At 39.5% G+C, this 17,544-nt stretch overlaps 1 protein-coding gene across 1 annotated transcript; it reads left to right on the forward strand.

Annotated features, from left to right (window-relative positions):
• The first annotated feature begins 12,607 nt into the window (after window positions 1-12,607).
• On the forward strand, window positions 12,608-17,104 carry LOC115745395 (LEAF RUST 10 DISEASE-RESISTANCE LOCUS RECEPTOR-LIKE PROTEIN KINASE-like 1.4). Its single transcript, XM_030680919.2, has 4 exons — window positions 12,608-13,540; window positions 15,103-15,132; window positions 15,212-15,532; window positions 15,620-17,104. Exons 1-4 carry the CDS (start codon window positions 12,727-12,729, stop codon window positions 16,615-16,617), a joined length of 2,163 nt encoding a protein of 720 aa, XP_030536779.1. The 5' UTR covers window positions 12,608-12,726; the 3' UTR covers window positions 16,618-17,104.
• The last annotated feature ends 440 nt before the right edge of the window (window positions 17,105-17,544 follow it).

A 17,544-nucleotide genomic window follows, 5' to 3' on the forward strand; every position in this document is an offset into this window, starting at 1 on the left:
ACGCCTTCCTTCATGCAGAATTCGTTTAACAACTTCGACCAAAACTCCATGGTTTTGTCGGCCCGCACATGCTTGATTGTTTTATCGGTCTCCTTTTCAATCAAAGCTCTTAATAGTTTGATCTGGACAATAGCATTAAACTTGTGCCTAAGGACAAGCACTCGGGTCTTCCTCGAGTAGTCATCCACAACCTGTTAGCATAAATCGACATTCTTCCTTGAAGGAAACCGTGACAACTTGCGAGCATGCAAGTGAAGTAATTTTACAGTTTCTATGGTTTCTCTAACAGTCGCACTAAACCGCACTTTCAGCAGTTGATCTAAATCACAACACCCGCATACAATTGGCTCATTGGTCACATAACCACACAATAAATTCCTTTCACTTAGAACCTTCAGGCTTCTCTCGCTAATGTGCCCCAAACGCATATGCCACAATTTAGACTCTCAAATAAATGCATCTGACGTCTCCACAGTGAATTTCATCACTGTCTCACCTTGAAGTTCATATAAGCCATTGTGCTTTATTCCTTTCATTATCACCAAGGCACCTTGAATAATTTTCAGAACACTACATTCTAAAGAATACCAACACCCAAGTGAATTCAAGGCACACAAGGAAATCAGATTTTTCTTCAACTCCGGAACATGCCTCACTCCAGTTAATGTCATACAATACCATCATGCATTCTGATTCTAACATTACTAATACCTACAACATCGCATTCAGCATTGTTCGCCATTGCCAACTGCACTTTACTTGCATTTAGTGGTAAATCACATTTTTAGAATTAGTTGAATATCATGTTATTACACGTTTCACCATCATTGTTTAGTTTTAGGATGTATGCATCCTTTAACTCAAGGTGTTTAGATGTTCAATTTTAAAAAATATAAAAATCGAACTCGCATTTAATGGTAAAGTGCATGTTTAAGGTTACTTTAATGATCATCACTTGGTTTATGAGAGCATGCATCATTTAATCTAAAGTAAATGTAGGTTTAATTTTGAGTATACCTCACGGGGTTCAGTCCCGGGACTTCTTAATAAGGCATTGTAATGTTCTTTACCCAACTTGTGGGTTTAATTTATCGCATTTTATTTCGATATTATTATATCATGCCTGCCATGGTTTTATCATGTTTATTTGGATGTTGGAATAAATATGATTGTTTAGTGTATTAGCGTGCCATGTGTGATCACCTTGATGTGCATGCCCACAAATTATAAATGAAAATGATCGCATCAACAAACATTAAAAGACGGGGAAAAAAAAGTATCGAAGAGGCATTAAACATCTAGCATAATCAAATCCCCGTGCTCAAATCTCTGGTTCATAATGATAAAATGCACTGCCGCATTTTACTTGGCTTCTAACCGGCCTCTAATAGGTTAGTGGTCGTTGTGTAAAATAATAACAAATTATCATAATTAATCGAGCCAAACTCAACCGAGATCAGTAGTGTTTGGGAGAACTCACGCCGGGATCGCTAGAATCACAAAAACCACTAAACTATGCTCATTATGTGATATAAATACCCAAAATTTTGCCTTACTAGTGCAAATATGAGGTATTGGTGACACGAAAAAAAGTTTGGTGAATTGGTTTCGTAGTAAGCAAAGTTTAGGGTTCTTAGTGGTAGACGAAGCATATTTTTGTCACATTGATATAAATTTGGGAATTTTGATAATAAAAAAGAACGGAAGTTGTTACCCTAATAGTCTAATAGTACTGCCATTGTTTCTGACCCCACAATTTTTCAACTAATGAGTGCTTTATGCAAAATACGCAATGGTGATGTATGAATCTACGGTCAGAAATAACTGATAATACTGTCAAACTATCATAAAAGCATTTCCCAAATTGATTGGTTGTCATAATAGATGTAGTTTAAAGCTTTTGGTGGTGTATTTCCAATAAATAAGATGTATGGTCAATAATGGGGTTTCACCAGCCTCGAATAGCCTCACATGTGCTTTGGATTAACGGATATTTGGGAATTATTCCCAAACTCAAGATAGTAATTTGATGTCTCGTTAAGACAACAAGTGTAAGCTATAACTATTTAACGTGCACTTTTGGGCTTGTAATTCTACTTGGAAAAATATCGTAATAATACTCCGTCTGCTTCTTCTTCTTGCTTCTCGGCCAACGACGGATGTTTTTGCAGCTCGGCGAGAAGGCTTCTAGTTGTAGAAGTTGCATAAAACTTGTGATTAGTTTCCTTAAAAATGAAAATATTTTTTGGTACTTGACTGAAGAGGTAACTTATATTTGTGGAGTGTGCCAGGTTAAGTAGCTTGATGGACGGATACTAATTCGGCAACACCCATCCGGTATCACAACCTCCCAATTCATCGTGCATTTTCCTTAAAAGAGTTTGAAAATCATCGCGCGATATGCAATCAGATAGAAAGATCACATCATTCTGTGGATCGAGTAACCTCATTATGTATGAGTTTGTATAATGTAAATATGCTATGGAAGACATAGACCTAGAAAGAGACACTGAATAAAACGCAATTGTGTATCACTTTTTTGGAAAATGAATTCTTTGAATGATGCGTATCATGCGAATTTTAGGCAATTTCAATATAGCTAGTAGCCTAACCTCCTAATTCGAATCTCAAATTCAGAATAGCCAATTTACGACAGCCTAGAAATATGCATCACTTTTCATAGTATTGCGGCAACATAGCGACGTATTTCAAGAGTAGAAATTTCATTCAAGCAAGCAGCGTAACAACGTACTTTCGATTCCACGATTCCAAACCAACATTACAAATTTCTAACATGCAATCCTCCTCGAGATGATTCGAGTCAAGGGGGGTTGGGACTTATCTCCGAAGCGCGAGACGCTATCAAGACGCAATTTGACGACTCGTTCATAGTTTGGGTATGGACCGTAACTTCGTCTTTTTCCAAGGACAACACATGTCTCGCGCCTCCCACTCGTTGGTTACTCCTTCGCCGAACCACACATGACCCACGCACTCTCTCTTGGACTTCTGGTGTGACTCGGAGGCTCCTTTGCGTGACCCTTCAATCTCTAATCCCTCTACATATATCTCCCCCTCGCTTTTGATTCCCAATGCGCCATCTTCCTACTCTTCATCTCAATCTCAACTCCCTCAAATGACCATGACGAGGAAGGGACCGTCTCCTTTTGTCGCCTCGTTTCTCATGACCGCACGGGTCGTGTCGAGCCAGCTGCCGCCTGGGGCGGAGGCGGAGTGTGACGCGACCCGGCTGCCCTCTCGCGTGCCCTCATTCGAGCCCCCTTACCCGCCGCCGACGGACACTTGCTGCGGCAAGCCGAAAGAGCAGCAGTCGTGCTTCTGCGACTACATCAAGGACCCGCGCTTCGGCCAAGACGTGAAGTCTAAAAGGGCCAAGAAAATTTTGCAATTATGTAAAATTCCATACCCTAAATGTTAATTGGATGGACCCCAAAGAAAGAAGAAGTGCTCTTGCATAGCCCAGGAGTACCAAAAAAATGGGATTGCATTTAAGGTGAAGAATGAGTGATTGTAACGACTCATTTGGAGATGAATAAGATATATATGCTACAACTTGGTGCTTTAGCTTGTGCTATTGTGTGCATGAGAACTTTGACGTCGATTTGGGCTATACAATGCCGAGAAATTTTTAGATGCTCGTCGAGCCGCACCGACCGTCCGCCCAAATAACTATGGAGGGGGAAAAAATAGTCATAAATTTATTGCGGTTGTGCAAATTTAGTTCTAAACATTTTTTTGCCGATTCAATCCTAAATATTTTTACAATTGTGTCAATTCAGTCTATCCGGCGAATTTTGGCCGACCGACCCTAGTCCAAATCTAGCGAGAGTCGGGACCCTCACGCATGGGCCGCCCGGGCAATGGCCCCGACCCTTGCCCGCAAGGGTTGGCAGCCCTCACCCGCAACCGGTGAGGGTTGGCCGGTGACCCTCACTGGATTTCGTAGGGAAAGAAAAATAAATAAAAAATATGAAAGTTTTGAAATTTTTATTAAAGTCGTTCAATAAATTTGTATTGCATGAAAATATTTTAGTAATATGATTTTTAAATATATATATAAAGTTTTCCTAGATTGTGTTAAATATGGAAGTACTTAAGTAATATCGGTTAGTCGAGTATGGGTCTAACCGTTAGATTTGTATTGCAAAAAAATGGGTCAAAACAGATTAAATGAGCTAATTTGGGTTGGACCAAACCTGAACAGACCAAAACTCGACCCCATTCGACCCACCCGTTTGACTAGTCTATCAAGAACCAATAGTTGATGCCCTAGGATTGCTTGGTAGCTACTGTGGCAATCAATCATCTAGTGCTCGACCATGTCATAGAATCTCGCTGAGTGCACAGAACCTCGGTCTGGTATGGCCAGTCAGTCGGCAAGTCGAGCGCCCAAAGGCGCCATATTTTTTGGGTTTGACAGAGATTAGTGCAATTTTGTAGGGTTTTGTTGTGTTCCATACCTCATATCTTTTGAGACAGGCCCTTCGCCCAGATCTAGTGAGGGCCACGAAGTCTGGGCAAGGGCCCCGACCCTCACTCGCTATTGGCAAGGGTCTGGTGGCCCTTGCTATGGCCGGCGACCCTCGTCGAACTTCGCTAGAAAAAAAAAAAGTGAAAGAAAGTGAAAAAGGAAATTAATAATTAAAAAATTAGAAAAAAGAAAAAAGAAAAAATTGTTCAAGACGATGACATCTCATGAATGGATTGACTTGACTAATAATCTTGATAAACTAAATGGATTACAGATGGGTTTAAAGGCAAATCCATTTAGTCATTTACAACCGAATATAATTAGACTTACAAGTTACAACTCAAATCCATTAGCTACCCCTTTAATTATTCGAACGCTCGGTATCCAACTTGGACTACTCCAAATCAGTTTACTTGCTCTGGTCTGCACCTCACATCAGTTTGAGCCGCGTCTTTGTCAAAACATTAGTGTAGTAGCTGGATAATTCCAACCTGAGCGTTCAGTCTGTAACACCTAAGGATCGTTCACTTCCCAATTTATGGTTATGATGATCTGCTAAAAATGATCAGCTTCTTAAATGTTAGTTTTATATTCGCCACTAGTCTACCTTTCGTGCGTCGGTCGAAAACTTCGATCTATTTTATCCAAGGGAAGTCATGTGACGACCGAGATCAAGTGAAACAACCAGCTGTTTTTATCTGATAACTAATTATCTTAGCTTAGATTCAGAGCACTACTCTTGGCATCCTAGCCCTTCTAATAGTTAAGGCCTAAACTAATTTGACATTAAATTTCCTAAATGTGAGATGCATCACTACTTTTGTTTTGGGACGAAGACCACATACTTTCTTCGAGATGTCTAGAAATCAAATATGATATGTTATTCGATTTCTGGGTGTTATAAAACAAACGATATCTATTATAAACAAAGAAAACTAAGGCTCCGATCGTCTCGAGTAAAACAACTTTCAAGAAAATGTTTTTCGGATTTTCCAGCATTCGGTTCATGGAAAATAAAGGAGTCAAGGAAAATATTAGCCGTGAATGGAAAAAATATCTTCAAAAGTAAAAGAGGAAATCATTTTCCCTCCTTTTTCCTCCATGGACTCACTTACATTCCTTTTTTTATTTATTTTTCTTATTTTTATTTTATTTTTTCTTCTTTATTTTATTTTATTTTCTTTCTCTTTGTTTCTTCTTCTTCCTCCTTCAGCCTCGCACCTCGGCAACGACCTGCAGTCCGGTGACCAACCATGACACGAGCCGGCGTGCTTGAGGCTAGGCCAAGGCCGCCGAGCTCAAGCTTGGTCGAGGCTAACGAGCTCGGGCTTGTGGCCGGTTGTTGGTTGTCGAGTGACCGACCAAAAAAGAAGGAAAAAAAATAAAAGCTAAAAAAATGATTGGACAATTGATTTTTTTCAAAAAATAAAATAAAAAAGCTAAAAACAAGAATTTATAAAAAGAAGCGCACGGAGGAAAATCAAATCTGATTTTCCATGCGAAATGATGGAAATATTTTCTATGTCTTTTTTAGATTTCAGCTGAACATAAAAAAAAATATTATTATTTTCCTGAAAAATATTTTTCACAAACGTTAATTTTCCACGAAAACGAATGGAGCCTAAAAAGTAAACTGCCATTGTCTTTTTGATAATAATACAAAAAGCGGCCACTGGTTATTTAGCAATCTTTCTTAAAGCCAATGCCTTTTTGTGAGCATGGAATGAAAAACACTTGTTAAAATAAGTGTCTTTTCACTCATTATCCTAAAATAAAGAGATTTCTATGAAAGAAGTCAGTATTGCACATTAAAATCGGATGTTTGTATGGTCGCATTCAACTGCATGGAGAGATGGATCCATTAATTTAGAGGGAGCATTCAGATATAAAGAAACCTAAAAATGGTTTTATAGAAATAAGTATAAGTTCACTCAGCGTAATTAAATAAAGACATTTTCATCAAGGAAACAAGTAAGTGTCTGCACTTTAAAAGTGAAGTAGTATCTTTAGTTTAAATTGATTTAAATGTGAGAGTGTCTTAGATCGAATGGAAAGTCATATTGCGAGTATATGCCTGTTTGTAACCCCAAAGAGTTTTTGTTTTAACAAAAGAAAATTAAAATAATGTTGTCTTTAGTAAATTTAGCATTATAAACCAACTTGAATAAATAAATCAAATACTAGTTTGAACGTCAAACATCTTCGCATAAAATTTGTCAAATTGCTACAATCAAGTCCCTATGTTAACTCTATCTAGTTCGGCTAAAAAGAAAAACGCCGACATGGTTTTTCAAGACAGATAACACTGAGGGGGGCTTTTTTTATATTATTTTCATTATATTTCGGTAGTTCGTCTAGAATGGGGTGTATTTGAGAGGCAAAGGGGTGTGTTATAGAGGCACTGTTTGAGATGTGAGAACGGTTATCTTTTGATAATTTCTCATTGTCTCCTTATATATAGAGGAAGTTAATAATTTTTAACAGATTGATTCATGAAAACAGAAACACATAGAGAAGAAGGCGATCGGCATTTGCGCTGTAGAGCGATAATATTTTCCTTGTGATTATATTCAGATCATTATGGAGCTATAGATTTCTCCATTGCGTGCTGGTGATTCAACAAGTATGTCTCAATAACTCTCTTGCATCAAAAGATTAGACGTTTTCTCTTTGATATCTTCCAACAATTTTTTGAGAGAGATGCGCTGATGTGGCACTTCTTCTGCCTTCCAGCTCGAGCTCTTCCATGGCGCGAGCTTTAAGGTCAAAAAGCCATGTTGGCTGCGAGCTTCAAGCTTGAACTTGATTGGCCATGGTGTCCATGAACTTCAGAACCAAATCTAGTCATGGCATCCACAAGCTTCGAGTTTGAACAGCCGGTCATGGCCGCGAGCTTTGAAGCCAGATCTGGCCACGGCCACGAGTTTCGAAACCAAATCTGGAATTAAAATAAACTAGAATGTTGTGCACGAAATTTCTAAAAACAACTAAAGAGCAAACACTGGAAATGGAAAATAAACATAAATGAAGTTGAAATAACTTGAAAATCGCAAGCACACTAACGCCAAAATGGAAACATTGAAACGAATTACAAGATCAAATCTAAAATTAAAATTGATATGCGAAGAAATTGCTCTAAAAGGAAAATGTTTGAAAGGATGACTGAGGTATTCAGCAATACACTCATATTACATAAGTTTCAGGTCAAAGTTAAGACCATATTAGCCCCAAATCTAGGTGAGACCACCTTGCCTGCAGCCCTCGCCCAATGGCGGGCGAGCTCTAGCGACCCTTGTCGGCCCCGGTTCGTCGGCCAATGGAAGAAAAAAATTAAAAGAAATAAAAAAAATAAAAATTTTAAAAAATATGAAAAAATTATTAAAAATTATCCACATCAACATCGGCAATGCCGCATCAGCGTCGATCAACCAAATGGATTGAATTAGCATAAATGTAAAAGGTTAAGGACTCAAATGGCCAAAATAAAGGTTTAGGGCTAATTGGCACAATTACAATAAGTTCATGAATTTTTCGGTAATTTTTCCTAATAAAAACTGCCTTTATTCGATGACGAGTCCATTGGCTATTTGTACCTGAGCTTTATGTGATTTCCCAGGGAAAAACTTAATTCCAATTTCTTTATATTTATACTCATAATTCTTCATCAACAACCTTACTCAACCACATTGAATTTTGGGATTGTGAACAGTATTAATGACTTTCTGGATGGTCAAACTGTAAGAAAGTTTAGCCTTGATCTTTCCTTGTGCCTTTCCGTTTCTTTATTCTAGTTTAGTCCTTTATGATTTTAAGATTGGAAGGAACAAACGAAATAAACCCCAAGTTGAATTTCTACTTAAAGCACGTTTCATGGGGGTTTTATTGCCTTTCCGAAGGAGGAATTACATTATTCTCTTCAAAAAGAAAATTTCTGATGTGGACCAAGATAAGAAAGTAGCTATCCATGGATCATAATTGCAAATAAAATGTGTCATTAAAGGGCTTTGCTAATATAACAGTTTTTGGGTGACCGTAAGAATAACAGTATGTTGTGAGCCACAATTATTAAAAGAGTAGACTGCACCATAACTTTTAATAATTTTAACCGACGGTTAGTCTTAAGGTCACCCCAAAAATGTTACATTATAAATTCTCGTCTTTAAATAGCAATTCATGCTTAACTGAAGTTGACGAATAATGTTGATCAATTTTTAAAAAATGTCAAAATACCCTCGTCCATTTTCATATTGCAAAACATATATGTAGTAGACAAAACCCAAAATCAAAATCCTCAAAAAAAAAAAAAAGGGAAGGAATGAGAAAAAGAGAAAGAAGAAACGGAAAAAAGTTACAAAGCTTTCTCCCAACTAAGTTGGCTAGCTATAGCAGTGGCATTGGGAGGCATCCTCATACTTGTGACATTAATTGATGATGAAGAAGCAGTTGAATATCAACAGGCCGTTGAATTGAGGGCTGAGCAAATTGGAATGGGCTTTGCCCGAACTAGATCGGGACTGGATCGGACTGGCCGGGTTGGTCTGGTCCTTGAGGAGGGCAGCCCGATCCCTAGTTTCATGGTGGATGGGACCGAATCGAACCGCTTGGACCGAATCATCCAGAATATAAATAATTATATATATACAGAAAAAAAAATTAAAGTCATGGAATGTAATATGTATTTGTATGAAACGCACTAGATTGCTATGTAGGACATGCTTTGCTTATTGTATCCGACGGAAGAAAGTTTCAACAAATTCACTTCTCTTGTGACGACGGGGCTCTAAACCGATGATCAAGGCCGAAAGGTGACCTCAACTTTGCACCAATTACTGATTTGGGATGCAAGTGAACTTTTTAGGAACAACCGCATACTTAGCCAAAACAACCATAAAGAGTAAAAAGGGATGCTGAATGCTAATTCTTTTCGACCAAATAAAAAAATTGCTGATTCTTCTATGGCAAACACAGCTGCATGTTGATTTGGGAACACTAGAAACGTGCAGCATTTGACTCTTTTTCTCATTTTCTTGAACTTTTGTTCTGAGATTTTGCAATTCTAATGTATGAACTGACACCAAATGTTTGGTCTGTGCTTTTCTTTCTAATTAGTCTTTTTTCATAAGCACTCATGTGATAGTTGTATGACGGTCATGTGTATGTTTTATTAGGTTGGATGGTCGTGATTGGTAGTGATTTGTTTAGATCCAAGGGTTAGATTTCTATAAGCAACTGGTGTTAGCGATCCGACTAGGATCGGATCAGACCATTATTTAGATTGACTTCCATCCTAATTAGCAATTTTGCCAACTCACAAATTGGTTCAATCTCAAACCCATTTCTAAAACTTAGGATGCACATGGCAGAAGTTGATTTTTATACTTTTGGAGAGAAGTAAATTCCTTTTTACTTCTTCAAGTGTCTCCAAAATTACATTCTAAAGAAAAAAATGCTCCAATAATAGAAAAATAAAGTTACGTAACTAAACGAATTCTGCTCCAAAAGTTGCGTTATCAAACGAATTTCTGATATAAAAATGTTGTTAGGTGCGGTCTAATATATTTCGATGTATATATACCCATCATTTTTTTGTCGATCGGGTACTAATATCTTCGCTGAATGGCAATTCATCTTACCATCACGCCACTAATATCTAGCAATTGAATGAGCGCTTACATCAATGTGATCTCCAATGACTTCAAGATACTACGTCAAAATTTGTCCATCTTACATTTTCAACGAGAAAAACAAACACGCAAATCGCTTAAACAATGTTTGGAGCATTCCCCTGAGACTTGATAATTCGCAAGATTCCGATGGTTGGCAAGTAGCGATCCAAACATGTATGGCGCATATGGCAAAACTTATGCTTCAGAAATTAACTTTTGGGTAGAAGTTGATTTTTCTACTTCAACTTAGAAACATAAGTTGATTTTTCTACTTCTACTCCAAAAGTTGATTTTTTATCGGAGAAATTCGTTTGGTAATGATTGAAAATTTCTACTTTTGGAACATTATTAACACAAAATTTTCTATGAAAAATTATTGACTAGGACCGAAAAATTTCTACTTCATTTTTAATTTTTTTATTTTAAAAAATAAAAAATTATTATTTATTTTTTACTCGCGCGTCCAGAGACGATGACTTGGCTTTGGCGGTGGGTGACAGTGCGGCGGTGGTCGGTGGCTAGAGGTGGCAGTGGTCAATAGGGGGCGGCCGCGCGCCGGCTAAGGTTAGCAGTGGTCGGTGGTTAGCCGCCAAGGGTAGCGATGGGCAACGACGGTGATTCCGATGATGGTGCGGCAGTAGTCGTTGCCCGGTGGTGGTCGGCGGGGGATGGCGAGCGACAACTACCGACGAAGGTCGGCGATGGGCAAGGGCGGGCAACAGCGGTCGACGGCAATCGGCCGAGGGGCGGTGGGCAACCGAAAGGCAGCGGCGGCGCAGGTCGACGAGGGGCGGCAAGCAGGTGAAGGTTGGCGACGGTGGTTAGCGATGGTCAACGACGATGGCAACCGACAAAGGTCGAGGATGGGTGGTGGGCGGTGACAGCGGAGGCTATGTTGGAATAGAAGTGTTGAAAATAAAAAGAGATCGAAGGGAGAGAGAAATTAATGTTGAGAGATTTTTACTTGTGCAAGAGAAGTAACTTTTTTTTAACTTCTGGAATTCGCTCAAAAACAACTTGAGAAGTAGAAATTTGGTTCAAAAATAGAAATGTAATGTTGCATAACCAAACAGATTTCTGCTTTAGAAATTATATTAACAAACAGATTTTCGCTCCGGAAACACTTTTGAAGTCGGAATTTATTTTCAGAAGTGTTACCATGCTACCCATTTCATGGGGGTGTTTTTGCATTTCCAAAAGAGGAATTACATTATTCTCTTTAACAAGAAAATTTCTGAAGTAGATCGAGATAAGAAAGTAGCTATCCATCGATCATAATTGCATATAAAATGTGTCATTAAAGAGCTTTACTTGTATAACAATCTTTGGGTAACCGTAAGAATAACAGTATGTTATGAGGCACAAATTCTTAAAAGAATGGATCCCACAATAATTTTTAATAATTTTTAACACACTCAAAAAATCATTACATTATAAATTATAAATTCACTCAAAAATTGTTACATTATAAATTCTCGTCATTAAATAGCAATTCATGCTTAACCGAAGTTGACGGCTAGTGTGGTTGATCAATTTTTTTTAAAAAAATGTGAAAATACCCTCATCCATTTTCGTATTGCAAATCACATATGTGGCAAACAAAACCCAAAATCAAAATCCTAAAAGAAAAAGAAACAAAAAGGAAAGAAAGGGGTAGAATGAGACAAGAAGTTCCGAAGCTTTCGTCGCCCAACTAACTTGGCTAGCAATAGCAGTAGCACCGGGAGGCATCTTCATAATTACGACATTAATTGATGATGCAGCAGCAGTTGAATATTAACAGGCCGTTGAATTGATATTCAACTACCTCCTTAATTTCACCATGTAATGACTCTATATGCTACTAGAAACTAGAAAGAAAAACGCAGCCTCACCGTATTCCTTTTTCTTAATGCCGAATCGCATCATTATTTAGTTTGACTTCCATCCTGATTAGCAATTATGCCAACTCACAAATCGGTTTAATCTCAAACCTCATTGCTAAAACTTATATTTCGACGCATACACACCCGTCATTTTTTTCAATTGGGTACTAATATCTTCGCTGAATTTTTTTCCTTTTTGGTCGAAAAATCTTCATTAATCAGCGCTTACATAAATGTGATCTCCAATGACTTCAAGATACCATGTCAAAATCCGACCATCTTACATCTCGAACGAGAAAAATGAACACGTGGATTGCTTAAACGACGTTCGGAGCGGTCCCCGGTTGGCAGGTAGCGATCCAGACATGAAATGTAGTGTCCGAACGTGGAAGAGGGCGGAACGGTTCGATTAGGTGGGCAGTTGGGTGGTGAACGAATGGTCCTCGTCCTTAGTTTAATGAGGCCGGTCGATCATGATCGCTTCAACCAGACTCAGGACAGAGATTCCACTAGACGTCCGAGGTCTTGTTCAGCATACGCCGCCAGCGCCAAGAGTTCACACCAAGTCAGCGGGACGTGCAATTTTCTAGTCTCCTCTTTCTCTTTCTTAGACTATTCACGAAAACCCAAGTGATGTTACCCCTCAACTCGCCTTCCATTTCCTCTCTTCAGCGTCCGTATTCCGATTCCTTGGTAAGCCACGATGTCTCTTCCTCGGGCTCCGCCTCCATCTTGGTCTCTGGTTCTGCACTTGCTGTTCCCGCTGTTCTTGATCTTGATCAAGACTCCTCGCTCCCTGGGCGACAATTACTACTCCGACTGCACCGACACGTTCAGCTGCGGGGCCGTTAATGGCGTCGGCTACCCTTTCTGGGGCGGCAACAGAGCGAGCTTCTGTGGGTATCCGGAGCTGGAGCTCAGGTGCGAGAACGGAAGCACCGCGACCATCGCCATAGAGCGAGTAAAGTACCGCGTTCTGAAAGTGTATCCTTATCCTGCTCAGATTCTGAGAATCGCCAGGGACGACTATATGCAGGGGATGTGCCCAACGAATTTCCTAAACACGACTCTCGACTCCTCGCTGTTCCAAATCACCGAGGGCTACACCAACTTCACTTTGCTCTACGGTTGCCGATCGGTTTTCCCACCTGTCTCGGGCCTATTCTCGTGCCCTGTTCAGGGGGTTCCGTACACGGATGGCTATGTGTTTCCAGGGTTGAGTGTCGACATTGGAGCGTGCTTCAAGAGCGTGGTAGTCCCGGTTTCTTTGTTCTTTTCGAGTAGCTGGGGGAAGAGCTCGTCCATAAGCGACGTGCTGCAGCATGGTTTTGAGGTTCAGCTGAAGGTGGATGGTGAAGCTTGTGGTGAGTGCACTCGATCGAACGGAGTGTGTGGCTACGATCTCGCTGCGAATCAGACCACTTGCTATTGTCCCGACCAGTTCTTTGGTTCCAAAACTTGTGGGTCATCAGCATCTGCTGAGACCCCACAGGCAACAACTGCTACATCTTCTCAAGGTGGTTCATCTTAACTTTTCAATTGGATCCCACGAAAAAAAATATTTACTTTACTTGTAAATTTAGATGTTTCTGTTCACTTCCGTTCCTCCACTTTCCTCTCCATCCAAACGAGGTCAAGAGAAGATATGTTTGCTCTGCTTCCAATCTCAGTTTCTTCTTATTCCCCCGTCATCATTTTCTTTCCTTCCTTGCTCTTTCTTCCAAACATAGGGTTAGCTGCTCTCAAAAATAGGAGTGAAAAAGAGACCCTTTTGTACTTCCTGGCCAGAGTTTGGCTGGCCCTGTTAACTGCTAAGCTTCCATAAGATTTCTTTGGACTAAAGCAAAGATTGGTTGTTGGAAGGCCCACCCACGCTGGAGTGATTTTAATGAACCATCACTTTCCCCATTGACTTTAACAAGTGATGTTTCATCTGCCAGCCACATCTAAAATAATGCTCTGATAGATGTCCCTTAGAGTCTGCCAATCAATGCTCAATACAGCATTATAGTTTTTTTTTCCCTCCTCATTTAGATATAGGAGTATTGTTGTCTGGAGGGGATGTGGGAGAACATGGAGAGTTGGTAAAGGTTGATAGCTCTGTACTTGGTCAAACCCATCTATCACATCCAGCCTTTTTAAAACAAGAACCTTGTAGGTTATGAGTCACAATACTGAGTAGATGACATCGAGTAATTTATTGATTTTCCCTTAAATTCTGTCCAAGAAAGAATCAGATTTGGGAGAAGATATGTAAATGTTGCATTGTGGATGCAAGGGGAGGCAATTTGTGTTTTGACCTGATTAAATTTAGAGAGAGCATTTACCATCATATTGTATACTATCATGCTGAATGAAGATTGACGTGTTCTTTAAATTGTGCTTGGATTTTCTGCTAAGACTGAGCATTGCTTCAGATGAGACTGGCTCTTTCTAATGATTATCACTGTTATTTCTCTTGAATAAACTTGAAAATCTAGGAAAAGTTGGATTTTGTGAGATAATAACCATAGAAACATTGCAATTTGTTTGGCTGGAGACCTACTTAAAGACAGATACATGACTAATTGTTTTTTGTCCCTTGTCCTGTCGGATCGCTCTCATTTTTAAGTATAGTTCACGTGTCCTTTCTTATTGTCTAGAATGATTATCAGAACATGTTTAGGGCGACAAAGCCACTTTTTTTTTTTTTTTTGAAGAACAGAAGGATTTGGCACACTCCAGTTTCAAAATAATGTTCACCAATTGATGCCATTATAACTTTTTTGTATTAGTTTGGTCAATTCAGTAAACAGTTCGTTCTCGTGGTTGATTTTCCAAACATAGGTTCTTGAGATTTGGAGGTAACATTAATTTTAGAACACTTCAAATTGGACTTAAAGTATTTGCCTGATTCTGAAGTTACCGCTTTTCACTATGGACTGTTGTTGTGGACATGGATAGAAATTTGCCTTGAAAAATAATTCCATTTTCAAATACTTAGACTAGGATTAGGGAACTCACATTTTACTTGTCTGTTTTCTCGCTTTTTTAGTAATTATGATTCAATTATTAATTTTCTGTCTTATTTCTGGCACAGGGAAGAAGGATTCTAAATCACTCGTTATAGGTAATATACTCCCTCACCATGAGCAAATTAATGATGTCCAGTAAGTGATGAAAAGTGAATGCTCATTCATATTGTGCAGGCCTTGGCATTGGCGGAGCTGGTTTTGTGGGGATTCTGCTAGCTTTCTTGTTCGTCTGTTTAGTGTGGAGGAAGAAAAAGAAAGCTGCTTTCCAAATTCAAACCAAAGATCTTCACCATACTCCTTCAAGCAAAAGCCTTCTCATATCAAGCAATTTCAATAGAAGCATACCGTCTAATCCTTCTTTGAAGTCCGACCTTGAGAAGGGAAGCATCTATTTTGGAGTTAAAGTCTTCGAGTACGTAGAACTTGAAGAGGCAACTAAAAATTTCGATCCTTCTCGAGAACTTGGAGATGGAGGCTTTGGGACGGTTTATTATGGTAGGGGGATGCCCTGTTAGTCATTTAATGTAATGAACCATGGGAACTACTAGCCCATTAATCAAAGTAGTAATGATTGTGTTTCAGGTGAGCTCCGTGATGGGCGAGTAGTTGCGGTCAAGCGCCTGTACGAGAACAATTTGAGACGTGTTGAGCAGTTCATGAATGAAGTAGAGATCCTAACACGCCTGCACCACCAGAACCTAGTGAAGCTGTATGGATGCACCTCAAGACGGAGCCGGGAGCTGCTTCTTGTCTATGAGTATATTCCAAATGGAACAGTGGCTGATCATCTCTATGGAAAGCAAGCGACTTCTAATTTGCTTCCTTGGCGTGTTAGGTTGAACATAGCCGTTGAAACTGCAGATGCACTCACTTACCTTCACGCGTCCGATGTCATTCACCGTGATGTTAAGACTAATAACATTCTCCTAGAGAACAATTTCCGTGTAAAGGTAGCCGATTTTGGTCTCTCACGGTTATTCCCCACAGATGTCAGCCATATATCTACTGCTCCCCAAGGAACTCCTGGTTATGTGGATCCAGAGTATTATCAGTGCTACCAACTTACGGACAAGAGTGACGTATATAGTTTCGGTGTTGTCTTATGTGAACTCTTATCATCAAAACCTGCAGTAGACACTAATAGGCATCGTCACGACATTAATTTGGCCAACATGGCTGTCAGCAGAATTCAAAATCGTACACTGCATGAACTGATTGATCCTTCTTTGGGGTTTGAAACAGATTATGCAGTTAGACGGATGATGACCTTGGTGGCAGAGTTAGCTTTTCGGTGTTTGCAGGAGGAAAGGGATATGAGGCCGACCATGGAAGAAGTCTTGGACACTCTGAAAAGAATTGGGACTGAGCAGATAAATGAGCAGAAAGCCGAGGTTATGGACGAAGTTCTAGACACCTTGAGAGGATTTCAGTATGACAATGCAAGAGTGAAGAAAACCGAGGTGATTGACATCAGGTCAGATGATGTTGGGCTTCTAAAGAATATGCCTCCCCTGCTTTCCCCTGACTCAGTGGTCTCACCTATTTGGGGAAGCAGCTCTACGACACCTAATTCCGTTTAGCGATTGAGATTTCCTATTCTGGTTATTCCGTAAATCTTGAAGCAGGAAAAGTGATTTCATGTATGATGACCATAAGCTCTCTGGCCTTCTAGTCTGATGGTGATTAAGCAGGTGGACAGGAGCCACTGAGAGCAATGTACATTGTAAAGGCGACCCGCAGCATTTATTTCTATTATATTTTCTGCTGAATATACTTGCTGTCTGTTCTGTCTTGGAAATGTTAAGGGAACCAGCCCATGCAGCGCACTTATCTCGAGTGGTAATCATCTGGTCCACAGGAGAGATTCATTCCAAGATTGTCCAAAACAATGTTATTGTACCAGTTACTACCCAAGTTAATGGATTTACCATGCAAGTATTTGGTGTTGCTGATGTATTAGGAAAAGTGTGATGGCGGAGTCTCCAAATGCGGAAGGCAAAACATCCTCCTTTGTTCAGTTTTCCAGTTGTTCATGTATTTTAGATTGATAAAGCAGAAGTAGCAGGAGAAAAAAGTTTTGCGCATCAACTTCAGTTGATACTCTTTGGCAGGGCACATCTCGAACTTGCTGATCCCTGCTGATCCTCTCGATCTGGTAAAAATAGGATTGGTCATCAACCAGCATATAGTGCTTGCCAAATTGTGACTTGGTCGCTGGAAGTGACTGTTGACATTTAAATTTTGATTTTTTTCAGTCATTTATTCATAAAAAATGAGAATTAAGCTTTAGTTCTCGCTAAAAATAATTAATTTAAATTTTTCATGCATAACATATCTAATATAGTTGAACATGTAAATTTATCAAATCGGTGGTGGGGGGCTTATTTCGAGGTTTCAAACTTGTCGACAAATTAGACCAAAGCCTGTAGTTAGAGGCTGAGCCCATGATTATGATTTGGCCAATATTTGCAAGATAAATGGCTGATTTAATGAAAACTTGGAGGACA

Source organism: Rhodamnia argentea, chromosome 8 (genome assembly GCF_020921035.1).
Source record: "Rhodamnia argentea isolate NSW1041297 chromosome 8, ASM2092103v1, whole genome shotgun sequence".
Lineage (NCBI taxonomy): Eukaryota > Viridiplantae > Streptophyta > Magnoliopsida > Myrtales > Myrtaceae > Rhodamnia > Rhodamnia argentea.